Source organism: Kogia breviceps, chromosome 14, assembly GCF_026419965.1.
Source record: "Kogia breviceps isolate mKogBre1 chromosome 14, mKogBre1 haplotype 1, whole genome shotgun sequence".
Classification (NCBI taxonomy): Eukaryota; Metazoa; Chordata; class Mammalia; order Artiodactyla; family Physeteridae; genus Kogia; species Kogia breviceps.
In genome coordinates, this window is record NC_081323.1 from 22008740 (window position 1) to 22024038 (window position 15299).

A 15299-nucleotide genomic window follows, 5' to 3' on the forward strand; every position below is an offset into this window, starting at 1 on the left:
TGCAACTCACTGAAAACCCAACTACTTACTAAAGGGATGAAAAATGGGGCAATGAGTCTCAGGTTCTATTTGATTTATAATTCCTGAGAGCTGTTTCCTTTTATCTTGGTTTATTTTCAAGGCCAGAATGACCCTCTGAAGTTCAGATCTGGATAAAAAAGAGATTGATTAGTTATGGCAAAGGCAAAAAACTTGAGGCTTCTCAGCTCTTGTGATCTTGTCCAGGACTAGCTACGAAACCCAGGATCTCATGGGGTAGACTTACTTTTACTGCATTTTTCCTCAAAAAATTCCAACCATGATGTCTGCACTTGACAGAGCCAGTGATATTTCTCAAGTTGTTCCAAACCTTTCCCACTCTCAACTCCCGACTGCACGTTGCTATTTTGCTCTCACCAGAGCACCTAGCAGTTCTGCTTAATCTAGGTGTGAGGTGACCCCCTTCCAGACAAGAGCTATGAAGAGGAAGGGCAGGCTCTGGATCTCCGGCTTGGCCACTTTCTCCAGAGCCTGACTATACTGATGATCTTTTTTTATTTTCAATCTCTGCCTGCTGCCTGTCTCTGATTACTCGCATGCTTGCATTTCCCAGTCCTAGAAAATACCCTTCCATTTGGCTCTCCTCCACCAGACTCCTTAAAGAGAAGTTTTTACTTCCTACTTCAACTTTCTGACCTTCCTCCGATTGGCCCCTCAATCACAGTAATCTGGCTTCCACTCCCACTGTGCTAAAGAAAGCTGTTTCTGGCAAAGGTCACTGAAAACATATGAAAGATAATACATGAGGTCTTCTTTGAATTCCTCATCCTATTTGAATTCTCGGTAGTGTTGGTAGTACTCTGTGGAGTACTTCTTTCCTGGCCTCTGAAATATTGCTCCTTGTTTTTATACCTCTCTGGACAGTTTTTTTTTTTTTTTTTTTTCATTCACTCCTAAAATTTTGCCCATCCCTGAAATGTTGGTGTTCCTAAAGGTTCTACCCCTGAGTCTCTTCTCATGCCAACACATTCCCTGAGTGATATGAGCCTGCTCCCTTAGCTTCAGGTACTTCCTGAAAATTCCCAAATCTTCATGTCTAGGCTGTCTCCACTCCTGGAGCTCTCTCTTAAAGAAGCACAGTAGGTTAATTAGAAAACAAATGAGCCAGGAAGACCTTCATCCATTTCACCTCCACTAATCCTGACATTTCTTTGCTGACGGGAAAGGAAGTTAGGAGGAGGGATGATAAGCCCTGTTACAGAACCCTTGGCACTGGAGATAGACCTCCCCTTAACGGCACATAACCTCTAAGTAAAATCTCATGGGAAGTAAGTCTCTGTACAGACACCATGTGCCAACATCCCTTTCAGAAAATAATAATGAGATGGCCCTGAAGTCAGCTAGAAGAAAGCAGAGTTGGAAGTACCACATGAGCGGTTCAGTTTGCGTCTGAGTTTTCAGGGGGAGTTTGAGTTTTTACTCATTTGAGACCCAGCTTGCCACTGGTTCCCAAGTCCCACCCCTCCCCACGTGTGGAGAATGTAGAAGACTGGGAAATTGCCCAGGAGAGAGGGGCTACGTTCCGGGATCCAACAGCATCCTTTTAAACTGCCTGCAAGCATCCTATACACAACAGTTCCAGAACTGATCTTATCCCTCGGATTGTACTCCCATTCTAGTTGACAGTATCACCTTTCACCCTCTTGGTCCAGATGGAAACCTGTTATTGGAGACTCCCCCTCTTCAGTAGTGCCCCCCTCAGTTCTAGGACAAAGTTGTCTCTCCAGACTGGCTCCTTTCTATGCTGTACCAACCTCCCACCATCTTCATACCTCTACTCTCTACCCCATGCAATCCACATGTGACACTGAAGCCAGAGGAACCTGTCCAAAACACATACTGATCATTCACCTCCTTTCATTAAAATCCCCACTGATAATGTGCACGCTTTTACCTTTACAACCCAACTTGACCTGTCTTCCATTTTCATCTCTGGTGACTCCTTCCCTCATCCAAGATACAAAGGTTTTCTTTGTAATTTTTCAAACACACCATGCTAAGTACTGAGTGCCAACTACGAGCTGGTCACTCGTCTATAAACTTTGGAATACAGTGAACATGAAAGGAAGCCCCCTGCTCTCATGCAACTCACATTTTAGTAGGAAGAGCCAGTGAATAAACAAATAGGATAATTTCAGATAGTGATAAGATGTTATGAAGACAATGAAATGGGGTGGATGGGGGGAGATGCGGGTCAGCTATTTTAAATACAGTGCTCAGGGGTGGCCCGACAAGATGACTTTTAGCTGAACTTGAAGGAGGAGGAGGAGCCAGACAAGCAAAGATCTGGCATAGAGTATGTGGGGCTGTTTGAGCAGCACGTGAAAAAGGCTCTGAGGCAAGAACTAGCTTGGCAGCTTGGCATTTCCAGGGTTCCAAAACGAAGCAGTGAGGTTGGATCTTATTATATACCTGAGGAGGGGGACAATGCCCTAGATGAGGTGAGGCCAGATCACATGGGGCCTTATAGGCCAGGCCAAGAAGTCTGTATATTATTTTAAGGACAAAAGGAATCTACTGAAGGATCTTGAGTGAAGTACTGACGTGCTCTGATTTACCTTTTCAAATGATCAGTCTGGCTCTTCTCGAAGAAGGTGTTTTTGGTGAAGCAGAAGGGTAAGCCTCGAGACCAGCTCCATGCCTTCAGGCTATGCTCAGGCCATTCCTAAGTCTGGAATAACAGTCTTTACTGGGTTCCAGAGTCCCAGTTCCCAGGAAGCTGAGAAAGTGGCCCCTTACTGCATTTCTTTCAGCCCAGGTCAAGCCTCATTTAGCGATCAAGAAGAGATGGACAGGTGTGCCCCAATAAACCTTGCCTCACCAACCCTTCATTCAAAAGACCACTCACTAGGCTCTGGAGACACTGAGGAGAGTCCGACGAGGCCCACCCCCGCCCTCGCTGTCGAGAGACCACTTTTTTCAGGTCCCTCCTCCATCTCCTAACTCAAGGGGCAATTCTAGATCAGACTGTGTTTGGCGTCCCCGGGGCAGTGACAAACCCAGGCCCGTGGGCTGGCCGGGCAGAAGAGGCTTCTCCCTAAGATGAACAGGGCCGCCTCGCAACTGGCAGCCCAGCGGGGCCCAAACCAAAGAGCCACCAAGAAAGGGCGGCGCAGCTGGCTCCAAGGCAGGATACGGACTACAACTCCCAGCAGATCCTGCGCGCGGACCGCCGATCCCTCCGCTCCCAATTTGCCCTGACGGCTGTGTCCACCGCTGTCCGCCAAGCGCCAAGTTCAGGTTTTCTAGGCCCCGAAGTCCGTCTTCTTATCACATTTCCGGTGATGGACGGCTCGGAGCCCTGGAGGAGAAACGGACCTTTTTGAGGAGAACCGCGGATGCAGACCATCGAAGAGACGTCGTTCTGCGGCTCCCGATTTTCGCGCGCTTTTGGCGCGGGTGGTTGTGGGTACTGCGCCCAGGAGGGAGAAAGGAGCTGGGGGGCCAGTGACCGCGCCGCCCGCCGGGCCTGAGGGGATGGACGAGGACGATTCCCACTCTGAGGGGGCGGCGGTGGTCGCCGCGGCCGGGGAGGCGCTGCAGGCCCTGTGCCAGGAGCTGAACCTGGATGAGGGGAGCGCGGCCGAAGCCCTGGACGACTTCACCGCCATCCGGGGCAACTACAGCCTAGAGGTGAGCGGCGGCAGGTGGGGCGGCGGGACCGAGCTCGCCAGACCCCACCCCCGCCCCGCCCCTACCCCACCCTATGGAGCGGTGGGAGTTTCCCCACCGGGAAGGGTCTCTGCCCAGCCCCGAGCCGAGGAGTGCGAAGCTGGAAGGGCGAGTGTAGATCAATCTCTCCATTTATTTTGAGGCGGGAAACCGAAGTCCGGAAAAGGAGTGGCTTGTCCAAGGTCACACGCCACTCAGGGGTCCCTTAGTCTTCAGACCAGTGCCACAAACGTCATCGGACTGCCCTTAAGTCTGTTTAAACAGTTACTCTAATGGCAGAAGCTTACGTGAATTGTGTGCCCAGACGCCACTGCCCAGCGCTTTAAATATGTCATCTTACTTGGTTCCCGCCGCCACACCTCTTCGAACATGTTGTGATCCCCGTTACACAGATGGGGAAGCTGAGCCCGGAAGAGGTTAAGCGCAAGGTCGCACCGTTAGAGGTGGAGCCAGAGTAAGGAGTCTGAGCCATAATCTCTCCACCCTTCCGCCTCGAGGTGTGGGTTGCTTTTTTGGCAGTATTGCCACTGTACAGCAGTTTGATCAGAGCAGTTTGATCGATCAAGCACACAAAGTTTGTCTCCTGGCCACAGCTTCCTCCTCTCTCAGATGGGGATAATTAGATTATCCTGATGCTAAGCACAGTGTCTGTCTCTAAACAAAATAAATGTAGGCTATCATTAGGTTTTCCCCAACCGTTCTTGCATTAACTCCTCACAGCAGCCCCGTGAACATGGCAGGGCAGCGAGTATTAAACCTGCTTTCCAGGCAATATTATCAAGGCCCAGAGGGTTGTCTTGCCCTGGGTCGTTCTGCTAATTGTCATAGGAACCCAGACAAGCATAAGCCCAGTATAGAGGTAGAATTGTGATGGAATGTATTTGCAATTACTCCAGTAGCCTTATGGTCAAAGGTTTTCCTGATCCAAGAGGGCTGGACTCACCCAGAGTGCTCTGCTGACTCATCACCTGGTGAAATAAGTAATCGGTGGGCTCTAAGGCATAGAGTTGGAAATTTGGAGTTGAATGTGTGTGTGTGTGTGTGTGTGTGTGTGTGTGTGTGTGTGTGTGTGTTTATGAGGGAGAAGAAGAGAGACTCTTGTATGTCTCCAGGGTAGGACTGGATAGACTGGATGAAGGACAGTGATGTGCATCTCTGGGTGACACGACTGGAAAGCTGAGGAAAGAATAAGAAACTAAGGGAGATTATCAATTATAGTCTCTAGATTGGAAACAAACTTTTTAAAAGTCTGAGAAAGCATTTCTGACATCGAGTCCTCCTTTGGTCTGTCACTGAAAAGCACTGCTGAGTGCAAACTGTTTTTGTATTTCTAAGGCCTAGCGTAAAGGAACTAAGTTAAATACTATAGGTGTTTTATTTATTTTTAAGGAAAAAAGTCAAAGCAGTAATTTTGGTTCTTAAATTTTCTCTGTCTTAATAGTGTTTTCATCTAGTAGCCTGTATCCAGAAGCTGTAGAGTACTTGGATGCTATACCCAAACAATTAGTTAATCAGGCTTCTAAAAGTATTCAACCTTAAGCTTACCTGCCTCTTTTAATGCCTTGAGCAAATGAGACTTTTCACTATAGTACTTTAGGGTAGGAACACTAGGTCTTAGCTTTATTGGTGGCTACCCATTTCTACCCACCCCTTTTGGATTATTGCAAGAAATCTTTATCAATCATTTTATTCTTTTAGAGTCTGATCTTAAAGAAGATCTGTACAAAAGTATTGTGTTGTGCTATGAGATTTGAGTCTAGTTCTTAATTTTATGTAAAGCTCAGCAGTGAAGTCATAAAGTGAATCTAGCTTGGATATCTCAAGCCTAAAGCAGAGAATTAAGTGTTGAATTCCCAAATGTCACCTTTTTTGTAGCATTGTAAATTGAAGTGTTTGCTAAGGTAGAGAGCCATACTTAACTATTTTCAAGATTAGGGTAAATAATTCCCCAAATTTTTACCTCACAAAACTGACAATCTTCTTTGTGTTGTGATGGGTATTAATTTTTATATGTGTAATTCTCTTGCCATCTTCTACTCTGTTCTTTCCTTTCTCTGCCAAACTGGTTAAAAAAGAAACCTAAAACTAAAATGGTAGGAACTTCAGCATCATCAAGGCCATGACTGGTGTTATAATATTGAGAAAACTAATGCTGAGAAATTGAAAACTCTTCAATAATATTAGATTTGGGGTATAGGTGAGAGATCTATCTTTAGATTAATACGGATTTAGCATGTTACACAGGACTAAGAGTAAGGAGTTTTATTTTATTATTATTTGTTTTTTCTGGTACGCGGGCCTTTCACTGTTGTGGCCTCTCCCGTTGCGGAGCACGGACTCCGGACGCGCAGGCTCAGCGGCCATGGCTCACAGGCCCAGCCGCTCTGCGGCACGTGGGATCCTCCCGGACCAGGGCACGAACCTGTGTCCTTTGCATCTGCAGGCGGACTCTCAACCAGTGCGCCACAAGGGAAGCCCCGAGTAAGGAGTTTTATACCCATTACTGCAATCAACTACGTTTGTGACCTCGGGCAAATATCTTCATTTCTCTGGCCTGTTAATACAGGATGAAAATTAGACCAGATAATTCTAAGATTTCTTTTGATTATAGAATTCAAGCGTTTTAATGCAGTATATCCATTTTGCTGTTTTATCTTTTGCCTGCCAGGGAGAAGTTATACACTGGTTGGCATGTTCATTATATGTTGCTTGCCGCAAAAGCATTATTCCCACAGTTGGAAAGGGTATCATGGAAGGAAATTGTGTTTCACTTACCAGAATACTACGTTCAGCTAAATTAAGGTAAAGCACTTTGATTTTTCAAACATTATAAGTCCTAAATTTAATTTTAGGATTTAATTTCTCTTTATTTTAAATCATTTAGCTTCATCCCATTCGAAGTTTGTTATCCATATAGGTATCTTTTCCCAATTCTCATATTCTTTCTCTGCCTTTCTTCCGTAAATTCTAACTTCAACCAGAGGCCTCTAAATCTTTTTAGATTTAGAGGTTCTAAATCTTTTTTCTCTGTAACTTTTTCATTAATATTTTAAATTTGAGAACAATTTCAAGCTTTCAGAAAAGTTGCAGAAATAAGAAAACTACAAAGAACATCCATGTACCCTTGACCTAGACTCACCTTTTATTGATATTTTACTCCATTTGCTTTATCATTTGATCTTTTTCTCTTAAATAGTATTGTTTTTCCTCAGCTATTTCAATTTAGTCCATTATAGCCCTTTACCCCTAAATACTTCAGTGTGCATTTCTTTAAATAACTACAGTACAGTTATCAACTTCAACAAAGTTAACATTGATACAGTAATTTTATATCATCTAGCATCTCTATTCTAGTTTTATTGGTTGATCCAGTAACATTCTTGATAGCATTTTCTTCCTTCAGGATCCAGTCTTAAAAAAAAAAATAATCCAATCTAGGATCAGGTATTGCATTCACTTACCATGTCTCCTTTAAACAAGAACATTTCCACAGCCTTTGTCTTTTATGACTTTGACATTTTTGAAGAGTATAGTTCACAATCACCCTGCCCCCCTTTTTAACAGATTGTTCCTTGTTTTGGATTTGTTTCATGTTTCCTTATGATTAGGTGCAGGTTTTACATTCCTAGATGGAAAACTACATAAGTGATTTTGTATCCTCAGTATATCACATCTAGAGGCACATGATATGCTTCTGCCTCTCATTGGTGATGTTAATTTTGATCATCTGCTAACGATGTTCTCTTGTTTCTCTACTGTATGGTTAATATATTTTCCCTAGCAAATACTAAGCAATTGGTGGGTCTTAGCTATAGCTTTTACTTGCTCTGGTATCAACTGTATGGAACTATTTGCCTGAATACCAAACAACAGAAATGGAGTGATTCAGATTTGGATAGTTGCTAATGTTCATAATGACTATTTGAGGTCATTGTCTATTTGCTATCCTGGGTTTCCAAGACAGAGGAGAAAGTGTAAAGCCCTATCCAGTGAGGGTTAAATTTCAGTTCATGCTAAATTAAAAAAAAAAAAAAATCCTCAGAACAATTTTGGTTTCTATAAATGGAAAAATAATTAAGTCAAGACAATTTTTTAAACTTTAGTAAATATAATTTTTGTCATTCATGATAAAAACAAAATGAAAATATAACTAAGATAAAAGGAGTTAAGGTAATTTTTTAAATTGAGCAAAACCTTGTCCATTGTCATATGATCTTTTTCTATTGATGTTTCTCATCACTGGCCATATTAAATTTTTAAATCTTTGTAATAATAAGTTGTTGTGGAAACTGAACAGTACAAGCTCATGATAAACATTTCAAATAATGAAAAGAGTTCTGGAGGTAGATAGTGGTAATGGTTAATGCCACTGACCTGTACACTTAAAAATGGTTAAAATGGTAAATTTTACATTGTATATACTTTTACCACAATAAAAGAAAAAAGGTTTAAAAATTTTCAAATAATACAGAAGGGTTGAAAATAGATTTCTTTTTCCATCCCCCAGAATTTACCACTATTAGCAATTTACTGTTATTAAATTGTTAAGCAGGAAAAAATCTGTTTTTCAGTTTTTTGCATTTTATTTGTAAGCATAAATGAGATCATTGCTATATGTATTTTTGTGTTGCTTTTCTTACTTTATATTCTGGAAATCCTTCTATATCACCATGTATAGCTCTACCTCATTAATTTTTTTTAATGACTGTGGTATATTTTAAGTTATAAGGATGTTTTATGTATTTAGCCAGCCCCCTTATTGATGAGCATTTAGATTATATCCAGTCCCTTGTGATTACAGACAAGTGAACATTATTGTAAGTGTGTATTTCAGATAAATTCCTAAAAGTGTAGTGATGAGTCAAAAGATACTTTTTAAAATGTGGATTGGTTTTAAATTTTTTTTTTTTTTTTTCCGGTACGCTGGCTTCTCACTGTTGTGGCCTCTCCCGTTGCGGAGCACAGGTTCCCGATGCGCAGGCTCAGAGGCCATGGCTCACGGGCCCAGCCGCTCCGCGGCAGTGGGATCTCCCCAGACCGGGACACGAACCCGCGTCCCCTGCATCGGCAGGCGGTATCCCAACCACTGCGCCACCAGGGAAGCCTCTGTGTTTTATTTTCAATAGAGTATTCATTAAACTACATGAGATAGTCGACACTTTTTTTTTATCAAATAGGCTTTGTGTTAGATGATTTTACCCAACTGTAGGCTAATGGAAGTGTTCTGAGCACGTTTAAGGTGGGCTAGGCTAAGCTATGATGTTCGGTAGGTTAGGTATATTAAAAGCATTTTCAGCTTATAATATTTTCAGCTTACAGTGGGTTTGTCGGGATGTAACCCCATGGTAAATCAAGGAACACTTGTATACACATATATACAGAGAGAGAGAGAGATGGATGACAAAGCAAATACACAAAATGTTAATTATTGGTGAATAAAGGAGTTCTTGTATACTATTCTCACAACTTTTTTGTAAGTTTGATGCTATTTCAAAATAAAAAAGATTAAGGGATAAAAGGGAATGTTTAAATACATTTATGGTACATTCATATAGTGGAATAAAATGCAGCTTTTAAAGTTATGGAAGGAGTATTACATGAACTGATATTAAAAGATCTGCAAAATAAATTACAGGAAAAAAAATGAAGTGCAGAATATTGTAGGTAGTATGGTATCATTTGAGTAGGAAAAAAGTTTAAGTAGGTATATGTTTATAAATGCCTTAAAAAGCTCTGCAAGGATAAATAAGTAACTAGTAACAATGTAATTAGTCACTAAGGCAAAGTTGATTGCTTTAGTGGAAAAAAATTGGGAGGGCGGTGATAGTAGACATCATATATTCTTTAGTACCTTTTAAATTTTGTAATTATGCATATTACCCGTTAAAAAAAGAAAACCAAAAAGGAGAATTCTCACACACAGGGTATCCTGATATACATTTTTTATTTTTTTTTTGGCTATGTTGGGTCTTCATTGCTGTGCACAGGCTTTCTCTAGTTGCAGCGAGCAGGGGGCTACTGTTCGTTGCAGTGCGGTGGCTTCTCTTGTTGCGGAGCACGGGCTCTAGGCGCATGGGCTTCAGTAGTTGTGGCTCTTGGGCTCCACAGCGCAGGCTCAGTAGTTGTGGTGCACGGGCTTAGTTGCTCTGCAGCATGTGGGATCTTCCCGGACCAGGGATCGAACCCGTGTCCCCTGAATTGGCAGGCAGATTCTTATACATTGTGCCACCAGGGAAGCCCTGATAAAGATCTTTTTAAAAAACTCAGATTCTTAGATTTCAATCAGCATGTCTGGAGTTTGAACACCTATGGACAACTAGCTGATGATTTCTTCCACCACCTTTAAAAAAATAAATTACAAGTATCGTTCTGTATATAGCACTAGACACTTAAATGAGCTTTAACACTACAAAATTTCAGTCTAAGACCATGCTAACATGAGGACATAAAAAAAATGCACTCATAGTTAAATAAGCCAGAAAGGTAGAGCCATTATCCATTAAGTGATTTTCTGGGTGTGTACTACCTTCTTAGTTTATATTTGGTGGTAGAAACACACGTTGGAACACAAACATTTGAATTTTATTCCTACTCTGTAACAGTCTGGTGCTTTGTGATCAAATTCCAGAATCCAGTATTGGGAGATTCTGTCTTTCCTCAAACTAGTTTTGTGAACTCATCAGTCTGTTGCCTAACATTTACTTGTAATTTATATACAGAGTATTATCTGGGTGCTGCAGGGAATAAAAGTAGATAGGTACTCCCTGCATAATAGAAGGTATTTTATGTACTACTAATTCAAAATCTACATTCCCACAGTGATTCTGGGAACCAAAGTAATTTCATAGCACTTGGAGTGAGGTTTTTGTTTTCTCTCTCTCTCTCTCTCTCTCTCTCTCTCTTTTTTTTTTTTTTTTTAAATAAAATCAGGCATTTTAATAAAGATTCTTAGGCATAAGTAGAGTGTCTTCTTTTCCTTCCATTATATGGACTCATTTTAAAGTTGCTTTTTTTCTTTTTTTTAAGTTTAATACAGTTTTTTAGTAAAATGAAGAAGTGGATGGACATGTCAAACTTGCCACAAGAATTTCGTGAACGTATAGAAAGGCTAGAAAGAAATTTTGAGGTGTCTACTGTAATTTTCAAAAAATTTGAGCCAATTTTTTTAGATATATTTCAAAATCCATATGAAGAGCCGCCAAAGTTACCACGAAGCAGGAAGCAGAGGTGAGACACTTAATCCTCATATAATTGACATAGAAATTATAATACAAACTTATTAAGGGAATTTGCATTTTTAAAAGTCTACTTTTAAATTCCATTTAATAAAACATAGTTGTCTGTCCTTTGTGAATGAGATTTTATATGTAATTTGACTTTACTATTTGTTATATTTGCTGTTTCAATTTAAGTGACAAATGTGGAATGATATTTAGTAAGTTAGATAAAAAGTACATTTTTCCCCCTTTTTAGGAGGATTCCTTGCAGTGTTAAGGAGCTCTTTAATTTCTGTTGGACACTCTTTGTTTATACTAAGGGTAAGGTGACACTTTCAGATGTTTTACATTTCAGCTGTGGGAACTTGGTGCTATTTGACCTGAAAGGTTTCTGGGTTTTATGTCTTTTCTTCTAAAGGTAATTTTCGTATGATTGGAGATGATTTAGTAAACTCTTATCATTTACTTCTGTGCTGCTTGGATCTGATTTTTGCCAATGCCATTATGTGCCCAAATAGACGAGACTTGCTAAATCCGTCATTTAAAGGTAAGACCTTATGTATTTTTGAAAACTGATTATCAATTTTTAGAAAAAGAGTTTCAAAAATTGACCATATTCTCTTTTCCCTCCATTGCTCTTTATACCCTGTCAAACTAGGTTTACCATCTGATTTCCATACTGCTGACTTTACGGCTTCTGAAGAGCCTCCCTGCATCATTCCTGTACTGTGTGAACTACATGACGGACTTCTGGTAGAAGCCAAAGGAATAAAGGAGCACTACTTTAAGCCATATATTTCAAAGCTCTTTGACAGGAAGGTACTATACTTACAATTAAATGACTCAGATTTTAGGGGGTCAGCAGCAGCAGCCTCAAGGGGAAAAGCAATATTTTAAGCAAGTTCTTAACATTATAGGACTCAGGGTCAAGATTCCCGGGTTTCAGTCTCTGATGTGATGAGGAGTTGTCCTGTGATTTTCTGTGATGTGCAAAACTGAGCTGTTGAAGAATGTGACCATCTGTATGTACTGTCAAGTAAATGCACTGTCAGAGGCAACTATAGGAGGTTCTGATAAAGAATTATAAAGAACAGAACATCAGAGTAAGCCTGATAAAGAATTATGAAAAGCAGGAGGTCAGAGTAACCTAGTTTACTGCCACATTTTGAATAACTGCTGACTGTTTACTAAAAGTAGGATGATGTATCAATATAACAACTGTAGCTTTAATTCAATATGAGTAGAGTAGAAAGTCCATTACAATTGTGGGCTACCTACATGCATTCTGGGTTTTTTTTCCTCAATAATTTACCTCACTATTTCTATATGTTTGAGTTGGCTTTTTCCTTTGGGTCTCAATTTATTTCCCCAATGCTGAGCCATTTAATCCAGCTACGACTTGAGTTTTCTCTTCGGTTGAAAAAAAAAAAGAAATATGGATTAGGTCATTATTATAGTTCCTCTCTTTGCAAATACTATTATGAGATTTTCCTCTGAGCATAAAGTCTTCCCTAACTGGTTTCTTCTCTTACATATACATTTTTTAAAAATTTATTTATTTATTTAATTTTATTTTTTGGTAACATCGGGTCTTTTTTTTTTTGAATTTTATTTTTTATACAGCAGGTTCTTTTTCTTTTTCTTTTTCTTTTTATTTCTTTTTTTTTTTTTTTGTGGTACGCAGGCCTCTCACTGTTGTGGCCTCTCCCGCTGTGGAGCACAGGCTCCGGACGCGCAGGCTCAGCGGCCATGGCTCACAGGCCCAGCCGCTCCGCAGCATGTGGGATCTTCCTGGACTGGGGCACAAACCCGCGTCCCCTGCATCGGCAGGTGGACTCACAACCACTGCGCCACCAGGGAAGCCCCTACAGCAGGTTCTTATTAGTTATCCATTTTACACATATTAGTGTATATATGTCAATCACAATCTCCCAATTCATCACACCAACACACCCCCTGCTCCCCACCGCTTTCCCCCCTTGGTGTCCATACGTTTGTTCTCTATAACTGTGTCTCAATTTCTGCCCTGCAAACCTGTTCATCTGTACCATTTTTCTACGTTCCACATATATGCGTTAATATACAATATTTGTTTTTCTCTTTCTGACTTACTTCACTCTGTATGACAGTCTCTAGATTCATCCACGTCTCTACAAATGACCCAATTTCATTCCCTTTTTATGGCTGAATAATATTCCTTTGTATATATGTACCACATCTTTATCCATTCGTCTGTCAATGGGCATTTAGGTTGCTTCCATGACCTGGCTATTGTAAATAGTGCTGCAATGAACATTGGGGTGCATGTGTCTTTTTGAATTATGGTTTTCTCTGGGTATATGCCCAGTAGTGGGATTGCTGGGTCATATGGTAATTCTATTTTTAGTTTTTTAAGGAACTTCCATACTGTTCTCCATAGTGGCTGTATCAATTTACATTCCCACCAAGAGTGCAAGAGAGTTCCCTTTTCTCCACACCCTCTCCAGCATTTGTTGTTTGTGGATTTTTTGATGATGCCCATTCTAACTGGTGTGAGGTGATACCTCATTGTAGTTTTGATTTGCATTTCTCTAATAATTAGTGATGTTGAGCAGATTTTCATGTGCTTCTTGGCCATCTGTATGTCTTCCTTGGAGAAATGTCTGTTTAGGTCTTTTGCCCATTTTTTGATTGGGTCTTTTGTTTTCTGTTTTGCGGTACGTGGGCCTCTCACTGTTGTGGCCTCTCCTGTTGCGGAGCACAGGCTCCGGACGCGCAGGCTCAGCGGCCATGGCTCACGGGCCTAGCTGCTCCGCGGCATGTGGGATCTTCCTGGACCGGGATACAAACCGGTGTTGCCTGCATCGGCAGGCAGGCTCTCAACCACTGTGCCACCAGGGAAGCCCTGTTTTTTCAATATTGAGCTGCATGAGCTGTTTATATATTTGGGAGATTAATCCTTTGTCTGTTGATGTGTTTGCCAATATTTTCTCCCATTCTCAGGGTTGTCTTTTTGTCTTATTTGTAGTTTCCTTTGCTTTGCAAAAGCTTTTAAGTTTCATTAGGTCCCATTTGTTTATTTTTGGTTTTATTTCCATTACTCTAGGATGTGGATCAAAAAAGATCTTACTGTGATTTATCTCAGAGAGTGTTCTTCCTATGTTTTCCTTCAAGAGTTTTAGTGTCCGGTCTTACATTTAGGTCTTTAGTCCATTTTGAGTTTATTTTTGTGTATGGTGTTAGGGAGTGTTCTCATTTCATTCTTTTACATGTAGCTGTCCAGTTTTCTCAGCACCATTTAGTGAAGAGGCTGTCTTTTCTCCATTGTATATCCTTGCCTCCTTTGTCATAGGTTAGTTGGCCATAGGTACATGGGTTTATCTCTGGGCTTTCTATCCTGTTCCATTGATCTATATTTCTGTTTTTGTGCCAGTACCATATTGGCCAGTACCATATTGTCTTGATTACTATAACTTTGTAGTATAGTCTGAAGTCAGGGAGTCTGATTCCTCCAGCTCCGTTTTTTCCCCTCAAGACTCATTTGGCTATTCAGGGTCTTATGTGTCTCCATACAAATTTTAAGTTTTTTTGTTCTAGTTCTGTGAAAAATGCCATTGGTAGCTTGATAGGGATTGCATTGAATCTGTAGACTGCTTTGGGTAGTATAGTCATTTTCACAATATTGATTCTTCCAATCCAAGAACATGGTATATCCCTCCATCTGTTTCTATTGTCTTTGATTTCTTTCATCAGTGTCTTATAGTTTTCTGCATACAGGTCTTTTGTCTCCCTAGGTAGGTTTGTTCCTAGGTATTTTATTCTTTTTGTTGCAGTGGTAAATGGGAGTGTTTCCTTAATTTCTCTTTCAGATTTTTTGTTGTTAGTGTATAGGAATGCAAGAGATTTCTGTGCATTAATTTTGTATCCTGCAACATTAGCAAATTCATTGATGAGCCCTAGTAGTTTTCTGGTAGCATCTTTAGGATTCTCTATGTATAGTATCATGTCATCTGCAGACAGTGAGTTTTACTTCTTCTTTTCCAATTTGTATTCCTTTTATTTCTTTTTCTTCTCTGATCGCCGTTGCTAGGACTTCCAAAACTATGTTGAATAATAGTGGTGAGAGTGGACATCCTTGTCTTGTTCCTGAACTTAGAGGAAATGCTTTTAGTGTTTCACCGTTAAGAATGATGCTTGCTGTGGTTTTGTCGTATATGGCCTTTATTATGTTGAGGTAGCTTCCCTCTGTGCCCACTTTCTGGAGAGTTTTTATCATAAATGGGTGTTGAATATTGTCAGAAACTTTTTCTACATCTATTGGGATGATCATATGGTTTTTATTCTTCAGTTTGTTAATATGGTGTATCACATTGATTGATTTGCATATATTGA

The 15299-nt window shown here is 40.6% G+C and overlaps 1 protein-coding gene across 2 annotated transcripts in view; it reads left to right on the top strand.

The window, feature by feature from the left end:
• Window positions 1-3336: 3336 nt before the first annotated feature.
• RBL1 (RB transcriptional corepressor like 1) overlaps window positions 3337-15299 on the top strand; it is a 70280-nt gene continuing 58317 nt past the window's right edge. Inside the window, exons 1-6 of one of the 2 annotated variants that reach the window (XM_059037972.2) lie at window positions 3337-3672; window positions 6380-6513; window positions 10738-10938; window positions 11185-11249; window positions 11347-11475; window positions 11587-11747. In XM_059037972.2, coding sequence (XP_058893955.1) covers window positions 3517-3672; window positions 6380-6513; window positions 10738-10938; window positions 11185-11249; window positions 11347-11475; window positions 11587-11747 — 846 coding nt within the window. In that variant the 5' untranslated portion in view covers window positions 3337-3516. The remainder of the gene's footprint in view (window positions 3673-6379; window positions 6514-10737; window positions 10939-11184; window positions 11250-11346; window positions 11476-11586; window positions 11748-15299) is intronic. The other variant, XM_059037973.2, reaches the window with a different exon arrangement.